The sequence below is a fragment of the Podarcis raffonei genome, chromosome 17, assembly GCF_027172205.1.
Source record: "Podarcis raffonei isolate rPodRaf1 chromosome 17, rPodRaf1.pri, whole genome shotgun sequence".
NCBI lineage: Eukaryota > Metazoa > Chordata > Lepidosauria > Squamata > Lacertidae > Podarcis > Podarcis raffonei.
Window position 1 is genome coordinate 37,894,606 of NC_070618.1, and position 14,232 is coordinate 37,908,837.

Genomic DNA, 14,232 nt, shown 5'->3' on the forward strand with positions numbered 1-14,232 from the left:
AGGTACCACTGTATTCCATGTATGTGTGGAATCAGAGAATGCACAGCAACTTGGGTTTGGAACACATGCAGTTTCTAATCAACTAGTCCTGTGAGAAACAGCCTGACCAAAGGGAACAAGTTCCACCCCATCTTAACTCTCCGGAGGCAGTTCAGTCTTCCCAGCTTTCACCCCTTAGTTACCAAGTGGGAGTCATCTAGTAACTTGTTTAAGGCAAACCTTTCCATTCCCTTCCTCCCTTAGGTTGTGTGAATAAACCAGACAACAGTACCTTTCTGAAAAGTGGTGTGTTTTTTTTATTCTTCAAAATCTCATTAAAATAAATACAATCCTGGAGCAGGGAGCTCCCATATATACATAAAATGGGGGTGGGGGGGGGGAGAGAGATGGGGAAAGTTAAAAGAGAGACTAGTAGAGTCTGTTCAGAGGAAGGTGGCGTTTCCACCCCAATATTAGTGCATTACCAGCCAGGAAATTGGGGTCATAAGGGGTAGATCCCCCAAATCCCAGAGACTGCAGTGGTCAGCAGGGACCTGCCACAACCCCACTCCCCCAAAAGGTGGGAGACAGTAGCTGGTACCCTTTTCAGAGAGCCACAGAAATAAATACACCCTTTTATTTACAAATCCAGTGTATTGGACTCGGAAGATTCTCTTTGCAGCTAGTTTAAAAAAAGAGAGAGAGAGAGCACTGAGTGCGAGAGACCCTGGCAGCTTCTATGCAGTTAAGGCACTGACTGGAGGCATGGCGTGCGCACAGACCCACGCACACAGGCGGCAGGGAACTTTCAGTATGGCTCAACCTTGCCCCCTTAAAAGGCTGCAACCCTAAATAGCACAGTTGCTAGGGAATTAAACCCCATTGTACTCAGTGGGATTTCATGCTGAGTCAACCTGTTTAGGATTGTACAGTTCCTCGTGTGTGCTGAATCTGAGCAGGTAGTGGACCCAGGAGTGTCACAAGTCAGTAACTTTGTTCTCTACGAGAGCTGCAATCTGTTGCAGTCGATATGCCAGTTGCATCTTCTGGCCCAGTGGGTCCTCTTCTAGTGCACTGATTATCTGCAAAGAAGCACACAAAGTCAATATTTTGCCTACCTATCCTAGCAGAAGTCTTTCTACAGCAGGGTTGGCTAACTTGTGCCAGAGCCCTCCAGATGCTGCCAGACTGCAACGCCCTTAATCCCTGACCACTAGCCATATGGGCTGGGCCTGGTGGGAGTTGGGGTCCAACAATATCTGGAGGGCCACATGATTCCCATCCCGGTCCTACAGGCCTTCCCTTCCCAGCAACCAACCTCTCTGCAGGGAATGGATTAGAATAGATGGGTCTGTTTATGTCCCTCCGTCCCACCCCCACCAACATCCTGCAAGTACAAAATCTCAAGGGATTTATCATACCTGATCATAGTACTTGTTAATATAATTATAAAGTTCTTGCAGGGCCACCAGGCAGTTGAGGTCAGAGGAATATTTCTGCCGAAACAGGAGGGTGGAAAATGAAACGTTAGAAGTTTTAATTACATTTTCACTACAACTACACGTGGACATAGGAAGCTGCCTTATCTAGTCAGGCCATTGGTCTATGTAGCTCAGTACTGTCAACACCGACAGGCAGAATCTCTCCAGGGTTCAGAAAATGAGGGCTCAACCAGACCTACCAGGAGATGCCAGGAATTGAATGTGGGACGTTTTGCATGCAAAGCACACTCTGCCACTGAACTATGGTCCTTGTATTTTTGCATATTTCTACACATTATGCTAGGGAGGCGCTGTGAGTTAAACCACAGAGCCTAGGACTTGCCGATCAGAAGGTCGGCGATTCAAATCCCCGCAACAGGGTGAGCTCCCATTGCTCGGTCCCTGCTCCTGCCAACCGGGCAGTTTGAAAGCACGAAGTGCAAGTAGATGAATAGATACTGCTCCAGCGGGAAGGTAAATGGCGTTTCCGTGCGCTGTTCTGGTTTGCCAGAAAGCTGCTTAGTCATGCTGGCCACATGACCCGGAAGCTGTACACCGGCTCCCTCGGCCAATAAAGCGAGATGAGCGCCGCAACCCCAGAGTCGGTCACGACTGGACCTTTACCTCTACCTTAACACATTATACTATGTATATATCATACTCATTGATACCCCTTCTCACCTTTCCTTATAACAATCCTAAAAACAACAATTAAGACAACTTAAGAAAGGGAGCAATAATTGATGGAGGGACATCGTGTGATTGCAGACCTTGCTGATGGGATCCCAACAAGGGAGCACAATGCATGCCTGTGCACAGAGAGGTGCCCTGCCCCAGTTTCAGTGGACTGGTATATGATGAAGTGATCTGGTAAATACAAGCAACCCCCCATTGACACATGTTCAATATGTGAGCATCTGCTTATAAAACTGCAGGTTATTACAATGATCCTGCCAATGTTCTTATCTGTTTACAGTTTGTTTGTAAATATTCAATAAACCATTTCCATTCTTTTATTTAAAAAATTATTATCTTGATTTCTTATTTTTCCAGTAAGTTTTATCATTTCTGCATATTCCATAAGTTTTTGTATCCATTCTTCTTTTGCTGGGACTTCTTCCCAATGGTGTTTCAAATATACAGGATTTCACATACTGTGTGTGCGCGGTGCCTCAGAACGTAACCCCCTCGTAAATGGGGAGTTGCCTATATAAACAATCCAAGTTTGGGCCGAACTGCAGCAAGCAGCCCTTGTTCAACCTGTGATTTAAAGACTTTCCAAGATCTCTTGCAACATATCCTCGACATAACTTGGAACGGCACAATTGTCTAACTTTTAGAAGACATTTGAAGACAGCACTGTATAGGGAAGTTTTTTTATGCTTGTTGCTTTATTGTGTTTTTATATTTTGCTGGATGTTGCTCAGAGTAGCTGGGGCAACCCAGTCAGATGGACTGTATATAAATGTAATAGTACTACTACTACTGCCTCAAATAAATGCCTCAAAATCAAGGGACTGTGCAGCAACCACTCCCCTCCACCCCTCCACATACTGAAGTCAAATCAGTTGACATATTCAGTGGATTTTTATGATGGTGACGATAGTAGTAGTCATCATCATCATCATCATCATCATCATCATGAAAATCCACTGAATATGTCAACTGATTTTGAGGCATTTATTTGCTCTGCCACGCAACCTTTCCTTGTTTGAAAGTGGCAGATTAAGTCAGCATGGGAGAGTTTTAAAATTAGTGAGGCGGAGAGAGTGCAGTTTTTAAATACTATTTTTGGTTCTGGAATCATGGCAGGATTCCCTTACCCCCGAGAGTTCAGTCAGGGCTGAGTTCATCTCTTGGTAGCTGGCAGGAACAGTCTGTCGAATATCAGCATAATACCTAACCGTGGAGGAGGGTGGGGGGAGAGAAGAGAAAGGTTAGTGGGGAGGGGCCACACTGCAATGCAAGTCTCCTTTGCCTGCCCTAAAAATGACATTCTCAAGCCAGCCAGCAACATTCATAACATCCAACACTGTCTACGACACCCTCTCCTCATTCTGTAGTATGCTGAAAGATGTCATTGTTTTAATTTAATTAATTAATTAAGCAATACTGGGAGAAGACCACTAAGCATTTCTCTCATTCATACTGGGTAACAAAAATGATGGGCCTTTTCACCCTTTCAATGCATTTTTGGATGTGAAACCTTTGAGCAATGTTGGTTAAATGGATGTGGTCCGGAAGGTGTGATTTTGCATCTGTGCAGAAAACATGCAGGATTCAGTTCCCTTAGAATTGTTTAGTCGTTTAGTCATGTCTGACTCTTCGTGACCCCATGGACCAGAGCACGCCTTTGTCCATGGAGTTTTCTTGGCAGGGATACTGGAGTGGCTTGCCGGTTCCTACTCCATCCCTTAGAATATCTTCATTAAATAAAAGACATTTATGAATCTGGAATTTATGAAGATACGCTCACAAGTTTGTGGATGCTGACTGTGAAATCTCCAAAGCCATGGAGGAAGCTAATAAGATTCCCATTAAAGGTGGGGCTTCAAAGCCGTGCTCAGCTCCTTACTCTTCCATATCACTGGCAGAAGCAGAATTATGTAAAATAAGGGGGGGTGTAAATCTGCTCTATTTGCATAATTTATAACTGTTGCAAAATTAGTATTTCCTTTTGCATATTTTTTAAACAAACATAGAATATATGCAATCAGCTCCCAGGACTCCTGGCTTCCCCAAACAAACCCACAAGCTCTCATTTTCTGCAGGGCTAGGTATTATTCTACCACAACCACCTTTTTTCTGTTTTTCACACTTACTTCTCCACCATCTGTTTGTAGTGTGGGATTTCCCTGGCATAGAGTAGTTTGTTGACTGGTGAATCCTGAGGAGGGAGGGAGAGAGAGAACAAAAGGTGGCATAAGATTTGAAGAAGTTTTGGAAAGGGGACAGAAGTCAGACTCAAGAATTATGTCTCCACCTGTAGGTATGGTATGGTATGGTATGGTATGGTATGGTATGGTATGGTATGGTATGGTATGGTGTGCAACTGGTTAGTTTTCAGGCTGTCCAGACTGCATTTTAAGAGAGACAGAAAATGTAAAGTTTATAAGACCAACTCAGCATTTAAATAGGAGCCCATTCTAAAGCATGCTCCCAAATGCAATACTCTGCAAAGCTAACAGAGAGGAGGGGAAGTTCCTCTGAGCATGTGAAGAGTCAAAGCCTGCCCCCTCACATGCAGGTGAGGAAATTCTCCTACATACAAAAAAACCCTGCATTCATCATCATAATAAAAAGATATTAGAGAGAAGAGTTACAGCATAGCTTTTTCTCTGACATAGTTGTCTGCATGCATAAATCTCCAATTTTCTCTGAAACCTACTTGCAGCATAGACAGATTTACCTCCTCAGTAAAGCCCTCTTCAAGGACATTACTATCAGGTATTAAGAAAAAACATGGAGGGGAGAGGGGGAGAAGAGTATAATAATAATAATAATAAGAAGAAGAAGAAGAAGAAGAAGAAGAAGAAGAAGAAGAAGAAGAAGAAGATAACCTTTCATAAACCCAAAATCAGATACCTAATGTGATCACATGGCTGTGTCCAGTGGCAGGGCCAGCCCTGATAGGTAGATGGAACTTTCATGAACAGAGGCAGTGTACATACCACCTGAGTTCCAGATTCTGGGAACAAATGGGATGGCCACCACCTCAGTGCCCTGCTTTTGAGATTCCCAAATGCATATGGCTGATTGCTGTTGGGAACTGATGCTGGATGAAATGGACCTTGGCTTGATCCAGCCAGCCAGCATCATTAATGCAGAACAGAAAACACAGAAGTGCTAATTCTAAATCCCATCATACTTTCTATGCCAAGATACTTTTGCATCCAAACATAAATAATGATTTGTTACTTCTGAACGTGGCTTAAGGGTGAAAAGCACCAACCACCCTACCTATTGTGCTGCTTTAAACATCATGGCTCCCCTTCCCCCAAGAGGGACCTCCCACCTGATCTCACAACCCTCTTTCTTTAGCAAATCTAGAATTCCAAACAAAACCTCAGAGCTGGGCATTTCTGAAAGGGCCTCCTGGCAAAACACTATAGGGGCATGATGAGCTGCTGAGTCAGGTGGCTGAACTAAACCCCAAATTAAAAATGGAAATGCCTACATTTTAAAAACATAATCAAGTGAGCTCTTGGTCATGGAAGAAAAAGATCTGAGAGAACCACCAGTCCTTGGGAATGATGCCTGAGAGGTGGCAAAAGCAGGTCCCAGTCAGGTCTGACCAGTTTGACAGGCTGTGACGAGAGACTGAGAGAGATCAACGTCTACAGTACATGCAGAAACAATCCTTCTTGTCCTCAGTACCACAGGGTGTTCTCCCTGCCCCCACCCTCACCTTCTAGAATTGCTGGGTTTTGCGTGGAAATGACAAAAATAAGCTGTACCTGTATTTTATTTTTAAAGAGAAGAAAAACGTGCCCCAATATATCTAAGACACGATTTAATATGCAACATGTTTCAGGCACAGCAAACCTTCTCTCAGGGATCTACAAAAACCCCCCTGAAAATTGTTTTCAGAAATTCTGGAAAACAAAGCTGATACCCTCAACCCATATGTTTCCAGAGTGACCAGAATGTGGGAAAGGCACTTGGGGCCATAAATTGGGGCTTATATTTGAGCCAAAGTTCAGGCCTAGAACATATGGTGATGTGTCTAAATCTCTCTCTCTCTCTCTCTCTCTCTCTCTCTCTCTCTCTCCCTCTCCCTCTCCCTCTCCCTCTCCCTCTCCCTCTCTGTGTGTGTGTGTGTCTTTGTGGGTGTGGGTGGGTGTGACTAAGCATGGCAGAGCATCACACATGCACTGTTGTACAAACAAACAGGGAAAACTCCAACATTTCTATGATGAGGACAGAAATAAGACTTTTAGATCAAAAAGGCTCTATAAGTCAAGGCTCCTTTTACATTTCACACAAACATCCTTGCAGTCTCAGATTTCATTTTAAAACACCTGAAGGCTTGATTGTGTGGGCAACACTGGGTGAATTATCAGAGGGCATTAAACAGCTGAGAATGATTTCCAGTTTAAGAGGGCAGTATTTCAATGCTCTACATAGCTCCTTGCACATCCCCAAAGAAAATAGCTCAAGTTGAGGAAGTAGAGGGGAGCCCAGAAAAACTGGGGGGCCAGGTGCAGCCCCCACAGTTCTGACTGGCAACCTAAGTGTATGCTGACATGCCTGGATTTGGGATTGCTTGTAACCACAATTTTGAACATTGTAATAATATATGTACCCAGACGGATAAAATGTTAAGGTGCGGGAAATGATATGTTTTGCAATACAGAATGTTAAGTGGAGTGATGCAACGTAATTAACAAGGTTTGACTGTTAAATGGCCTGGATGGGAGAAAAGTCATTCTCACACAATCAGCAATAAGCATCTTGATATCAGTACTTCTGTGCAAGTGTTTGAAACAGGCCAAAACCACAACAGACATACTGGAATCGAGATGATACTTTGGTGGATTATAAGATACCACTGAACCTAAGAATGGGACTTTTGCTCTTATGTCAAGATTATTGCATTAAGGAATACCTTTATATGCAAGAAGACATGAACAGTCATGCTCATACTTGCAACCAGTGATTTGTGATGCTGGGTGAAAATTTGCTCCCCCTTTGTCCAATATCTTGAAGTTTGCTCCCCACTTCCTCTGGGACATCAGAAATGGTCCTCAGTAGAGATGGGACAAGGTGGCTTCTGCTAGTTAGACAGACACCTTTGCTCCCATGAAAGCCTGGTTTCATGGAGGATTTGTTTTCCACAAAGTGTCACTTGTTTCCATTCCTTGAGCCAATATGGAGTGTTTCATTCAGCTGCTCTTCAAACAAACAGTCTGATCAAGGTCCCTCTGGTGTGTGCCATCCATTTTGTTCCTGTTCTGTTTATGGCAGTATGCTAACTGTGAGGGTTAAAATTGTGGCGATTATAAGGCGTAGGACAAGAGATTTTGGTGCCTCAAGCAGGAAATCCAAATGGCTAATTAACATGGGAATCCCCTGGGAATCTTCCACATGAAAATGCATAGGAGAGTTCCAAGGGTATTTGCCCAGTGGACTGTCTCGCACATAGGCTCTCTCTCTCAGTCTCCAAATCTGCTGCCGAAATGGCATCTAAAATCCATAGTTGAACAGCAGGGCTACCTCCAGTAGCACTGACTTGTCCCCCCACATTGAGGGGGCACAGTCATGCGACATGTCACATGACATGTCACATGATGCCACCAGGCGGGGGTGAAAAATGTGGAGGGCGATCTCCACGCTTGCTCGTCCCAGCCCCCGCCCGGCTTCTGGGCTGCCAGGCTGCAGCTGGGATGAGAGAAGCAAAGACTGCCCACACTTGTCACAGCCACTGCCTGGCTTCTGGGCTGCCGTGTAGAGGCTGAGGCTGGGGCACTTGGAGGGTGACTGACAGCTGTGGGGACAGCGGCCCCCTCAGTACTGGGGTGGCACTGCCCCCTGCCCAAAAATACTGGGGGAAATGAAGCCCCCTCCCCCCCTTTACCCAGCGCAACTGGCTACCTCTGTCAGTGGCAATGGGATTCATATTCAAGTTAAATGCCTGGAGTATCCTGTTTCAGAACAGAGGGCAGGCCTGCCTTCATCAGGATCAAGCACTACCTGTCCTCTTTTGATCCTGGTCTGATACGGGTGTGACCTTTAGACATGTGCAGATATATAAACTTACCCTGCCAACTTTGTGCTCAGCAGTTGTGCAGGCATCAATGAATGTCTGAGCAATGACAGTCAAGTTGGCGTCCACATTGTCAGAGACACGCACATCAAAAATGAACTGTGGGTTCTTGAGTGTGTTCACCCAGAAGCGCAGCAACAAACTAAGGAGGAGGGGGAAAAGCAGAAACCAAGTTAGCAACTGGCTGACTGTCTATCTTTAGCCCTTCTGGTTGAAAATGTTCAGTCTCCGCAACCCACTCTCCCAGTCTCAGCTCCTACGGTCACCATCCATTCCCAGCCAATGCTGCCTCAGCAACCCCGTGTCCACCCCACCTGTTTGTTTTCCAGATGTGCAACGTCTCTGGCTCAGTGACCCCGTGCCGCGCTGCTAGCTCATCCAGCAGGTCAAACAGATACTTGACAGCAATTGGTACTGGGCGGTTCACACTCAGGACAGCCTGGAACACATCATCCACAAACTTCTGTAGCGTCCCCTTTGGAGAATAAAGGGAAGAAAGAGGGGATTAGAGACTCATAGGTGCACTGCTGAGGCAGCCAGGAATCAACCACATAAATAACAGCATGTTTCTACAGCGTCCTGCATTGGCAACAGAGCAACCTGGTATTCAAATACCTTTTTTTTTTGTACAGGCTGACAGAAACTGCTCCTGAAAGCATAACACGGGGAGTCCCTTTTTCCTCCCTTGAAAGAACTTTAAACCAATAGCTAAGCCTATAGATTTGGGATCTCATCTCCAGCAGACTCCTCCAGCCCATTCCATTCTCAAAACAACAACTGTCATGCTCTCAGGAGCATCTAGTCTTAAATACATTTCCAACATTTCTGTACCTCTGTATTATAGCCCCAAATTTAATACGGGTGGAAAAGTTTGACTTGACCAAGGACAAAATAAACCTATCTGCCACCATACTAGTTTTAAAATTGTCAAATAAATTGAACTGGTTGTTTACCCTTCAGTTTAGAGGGCTGTACGAAGTATCTTTGGCAACTGCCTTAGGCTAAGAATCATCACACCCCAAACAAACAAGATTTAACCTGTTCAACTGTTGATGTGTTGCATATGTGACAAAAAAATTCCTAGAGTAGTCAATATACAGCTGTCCACTTAACCCTATTCTAACCTCTTAATTTAAATTGTTGGTAACCGGACCTGGGACCTCATGGTGAAACGCAGGTAAGAAACAAAGCGGCAGCAGCAGCAGCAGAAGCAGAAGCAACAACAACAGGAAGCACAACCAGAAAAAGGTTCTATTCTATTTTGTATTAAGTATTAATCTTGGGGTACTTCCAAGAACAGTGTCTACAGCAGCCTTCCTCAAACAGATTCCCTCCAGATATTGTTTGACTCCAACTCCCATCGGCTCCAGCCAGCAGTGCCAATAGTTGAGGTGATGGGATTTGGAGTCCAACAGCATCTGCAGGGAAAGTCTAGTCTACAGGAACTGCAAAATACTGTATGCCTATAACCAGTGCTTTTTTTCGGGGGGGGGAGGGTTCAAGTACCAGCACCTCTTTGTTCTTGTTGTTAAAAAGTGTGGCACTTACTGTAACAACTTTATGGTACCGGAGCCTCTTTTTGTTGTTGTTAAAAAGTGTGATACTTCTTTGTGAGTACCAGCACCTATTTTTCTAGTAAAAAAGCACTGCCTATGACAGATACACAAAACTTTGCATCTGCACTACCTGCAGGCTGGGAGACAAGGCCCTTGTGCTTTCTAGATGTGGCAGCCAACACTGAATCCCACCTTTTCAGATTTACCATGTCAAGGAACCCAGGAAATATTCTAGGGCAGTGGCTCTCGAACTCCACTCATCCCATTCCTGGGCCACTTGAAAATGTCTGAGGGCCTTGGTGGACAACAATTGCTTTCCTGACTGTTGTAAGCAATTGTAATGCACTGGGCTAGACGCTATATGATTTTCAGCTGTATTTTTATTTCTTCTTTTGCTTCTCCAATTGTATTACAACTTGAACTCCACAGAAGCAGTATGAAAAATCAATACAATATTGAATGTGGACACAGCACGGACCACCCAAATGAAGCTCAGAGACCACTGGTAGTCCATGGACCATGGTTTGGGAAGCCCTGTTCAAGGGCACCTGGTCACGTTCAGGCAGGGAAATGTGTCTGTCATTATTGATCTACTCACTGAGGAAATCCTGATCAGGCTCCGAAGAATCCCACTGCTCTAAAAGGGCTGGTATAATTGGAGAATGGCTGAGGGGGGGGGGGAATGCTTTCCCTCTTACCTTCATGGAAAGCAAGCGGGTGAGGTAGATCTCAGGAATCGCCTTGGCGCGCTCCCGAAGGCTGCTGCGCCGCTCTTGCTGCTGTTTTGTGAGTTCAGGCTCTTCAGATGGCTTTACCAGGTGCCAGAGGCGTAGCCCCCCATCCTCACCATCCTCTAGCATTGGGGTGTCTGCAAAGGGTGCAATAGGACTCATTACAATGGAAAATGGGGCAGTCCACCACTCACTAGGCAGCCCTCAGGGCACCTGCCTGTCCTGTGGACAGCTGAGGCAACTGCGAGGGCCCCAGTCCTGGCTACCAGCAGCAACAGCAAACAAAGGTGTGAGATAAATGATGATGCCTGCAAGAAGGAAGGAGGAGACGCGGGCCCAGTGGGAGGCTTGGCGGGACTGACATGGCCCGTACACCCACACCCCCAAGGAATAAAGGAAGCAGCGCAGAAGTTTGGGAACTTTTTATCATGGCCAGGTGCAGAATATTCTTCTGTAATGCAGAATCTAAATGGCTCCCACATAAACTATGCTATTATTTGAAGGTTTTTTTGGGTGGGGGTGTAAAAGGGAGCCAAAGAAGTATCTAATCCTCCAGGTGACAAAGAAAAATCTAAATAAATGTTTAGAGTTTCTGTTAAAGGTCTACAAAAGCAACACACACAGGCCTTTCCCCAACCAATGTGGCACCTCACTCTCCTAATTCCAGTACCTCCCTAAAAAGTTTACAGTTTGTCTGCCTCTGGCCCTGTGCACCTCTTGTTGCCACTCCCAGAGCATTTATAACAAATGTCAATCTGTGCTCTTCTTTCCTAGACTAAAAGAAGACTAGAAAAAACTTGACTCCCTTGTTTGCAAAACAAAAGGCCTCTATAGATACAGAAATAAAACAGGCTTATTCCCATGTAATAACTTGAATTACCATTATGTACAAAAGGAGAAGGAAGAAACATCTACAGGCATTATTTAGAGTCTCCTGGTCTAGAGATTTTCCATTACTTTTTCAGGCTAGAAAATTAAGGAACTCTTCACACACATTACAAAAAAAGGGCTAAGGTGCTTCCCCCCACCCCATGAACAGGCAAGAGACTCCCCCACCCACCCTATGACACACACACTGCAATTGAGCTGCACTGCTCACCATTTGTGCCCATAGTTAAAACCACGTCTCTTTGCAGTGTACCAGTTTCTGCCAGTTGCAGAGAGGAGGGGGAAAGGAGGTTGCCCTACTGCATGGGAGAGCAATGGCTCAAGGAAGAGAGAGACAAGCAGACTCACTTTCTCCAGAGAAGAAGTTCTGGCTGGTGCCTTGGGAGACGTCATTGTGAAGGCGGGGAATGAGGCCAACTGTGGCCCCATCTGGAACCTGGGGAAAAGAGGAAGGACAGTAAACAAGTGAAACACCTACAAAAAGGTGAGAAATTGTTCAGGTGAGAGACGGGTTCCCAGCTCCATGACTCTCCTGCCAGAAGCAAAATGTGGAAGCCCAGCATTGCAGACACGGTCAGGGTAGCCAATGTGATGCCCTCCAGATGCTGCTGGACTACAACTCCCATCAACCCTGACCACTTGCCATTCTGTCTGGTGCTAATGGGAACTGGAGTCTGGAGGGCACCACGTTGGCTACCCGACTGCATACTCCCTCCCTCCCAGCTTCTACCATTCAGCTGCATCCCACCCAACCCCATACCTTGTAATGTTGTAGAGTGTTGAGTCTCTTCCATTGGTTCTGTGTGATGGAAGTCAGATCCTCATCAGAAAGCGTCAGGTGGCCAGCAACGCCTGAGCGCCACTCTGAGGAAAGGAAGAGTGGCAGGTGAGGGTCTCCTACTTCCACCCCCTGCCCCTAAATCTCCACAGCAAGCCCAGGACAACTTCATGTGGGCCTCTCTCAATATTAACTAAACATCCTCAACAGGTTTTGGGGGTGGGGAGAATGGAGGAGATTCCTTACCCAAGTCAAGGGAGTGCACCGAGGGGCGCTGGGAGAAAGGGACGCCTTTGTAGACCTGGTCCAAGATTTTCTCCTTCACTTGAGTGATGGTGTCTGTATCAAGGACACGGGCTGGGATGCGCTGAGTCTCACCCGCACCACCTGGGCCGCCCCCCCGTACCAGGACAGTCAGGTTGAGGGGCCGATACTCCACGTCTTCTCTCAGCAGCCGCCCATCGTTCAGTGTCCGTTTGGCCTTGCCTGTCACAGCATCCACTGGGCCCTTGTCCACCTGGTACTTAATGGCACGGAAGAGCATGTACAGGGGCTCACCAGCCACCTCCTTCATTGGAAAACACAGAGGAGGAGGGGAAGGAATGAGAAGGAAGCCTGGGCTCCAGAGTCACTACAGTCCCTGCACTGCACTTAACAACCCCACACCTGCACAGCTGGAAGTAGGAGCCTCAAAATCATACATCTTTCTACCGGACCCACCATCAGGGCAGTGTACATTTTTGGAAATCCCAAGCAAAGTGCCCAAAAAGCACAGCTGGTGGTGCTGGCCACTTAATTCAGTTCTCAAGTGAAGCTTGAAGAGAAAGATCCAATCCACTGAGACGTTTTCCTACACACATTTCCTATGAAAGCTGATGTAGCGTCATGGCTAGAGTGTCACACAAGACTTAATAAGACCCAGATTCCTATTTATCCACAGGCATTTACAGACTGGCCTTGGGCCAGCCACCCTCTTGCTCAGCCCAACCTCCCTCACAGGGCTGCTATGAAGATAAAAGGGGGCAGGGAAACCACATGTGCCTCTTGAAGCAGCATAAAAATGCAATAAATAAATGAATATAATCACTCGCACAAGGTGGATTGTACTCCACTCTGAATTGAAGTATGTTTGGATAGGGTACTCTGGATTGTTCTCCTTCAGCATCAAAATGTCTTAGGCATGCCCTGGACTAGCTGTGGGACGAGAGAGCGTGATAAAATGTTTACCCCTATGAAGCCTCAACAAGCCACAGGACTAGGCAAGAACAGTAAGCAGGAGAGTGAGCACTTGTGGGAAAATGTGGGGCAAGTTTTGTTCCCCCACCTTCAACCAGACCTCCTCCTCCTGGCTGCACCTCCCACCTTAGACATGAAACATGAAATTTATTACGGTCAGAGACCAGCTTGAGAAACACAAATGGAACTACAATCCCAATAGCAAAACAAACATTGAAAACAATATACAGCAATGGATTTAAAGTTTAAAAGTGCAAAGTCCCACCTTAGACGCAGAAGGCATCATCCAGACAGGCTTTACAACTTACCCTGAGATAGGAGTAGAGGCAGATGGACATCCAGTTGGTCAGCAGTTTCTCTACCATGGTCTCTGTCCTGCAGGACAGTTGAGGAGCTAAGTAGAGTTGCTAGCGTCCCCCCTCCCCCCTCATGCCAAGCTGCGGCACAAGATGGTGACAGCAATCCTTGGCCCACAGTTTTAAATTCAAAGCTCTGTTCTGCAGGGTTAAGTAGAGTGGTTTTGAAATAAAAACTTGTGGTACCTTAAGTTGAATACTTTTTTAAAAAACAGGTACCGAGGGCCCTTCTGATGGAAAGTAAGTTTAAGTGTTGCTGTTTATAAGAACATCAGGACAGTCTCTCAACATATACAGAATGCTTAAACCTAGTTCAAGGAACTGCTTTCTGTTTAGAAGTATAAAAAACTTGCTGTTTTAATATAAAGCAGCAAAATTAGAGTTTTTGAAATGCTCCTCATCTCTAATTTATTTCAGCACTTTTGTGTTTTGAGGCATTCCAGTTTAAGCATTAATTACCT

General features: G+C 45.7%; 1 protein-coding gene across 1 annotated transcript in view; it reads right to left on the reverse strand.

The window, feature by feature from the left end:
- Positions 1-272: 272 nt before the first annotated feature.
- PLXNB3 (plexin B3) overlaps positions 273-14,232 on the reverse strand; it is a 55,479-nt gene continuing 41,519 nt past the window's right edge. Inside the window, exons 25-35 of the mRNA XM_053371969.1 lie at positions 13,724-13,790; positions 12,426-12,747; positions 12,162-12,265; positions 11,750-11,837; positions 10,481-10,650; positions 8,541-8,701; positions 8,221-8,368; positions 4,283-4,347; positions 3,284-3,359; positions 1,401-1,475; positions 273-1,061 (exon numbers count right to left, since the gene is read on the reverse strand). Of these exons, the coding sequence (XP_053227944.1) occupies positions 957-1,061; positions 1,401-1,475; positions 3,284-3,359; positions 4,283-4,347; positions 8,221-8,368; positions 8,541-8,701; positions 10,481-10,650; positions 11,750-11,837; positions 12,162-12,265; positions 12,426-12,747; positions 13,724-13,790 (1,381 nt within the window). The 3' untranslated portion in view covers positions 273-956. The remainder of the gene's footprint in view (positions 1,062-1,400; positions 1,476-3,283; positions 3,360-4,282; positions 4,348-8,220; positions 8,369-8,540; positions 8,702-10,480; positions 10,651-11,749; positions 11,838-12,161; positions 12,266-12,425; positions 12,748-13,723; positions 13,791-14,232) is intronic.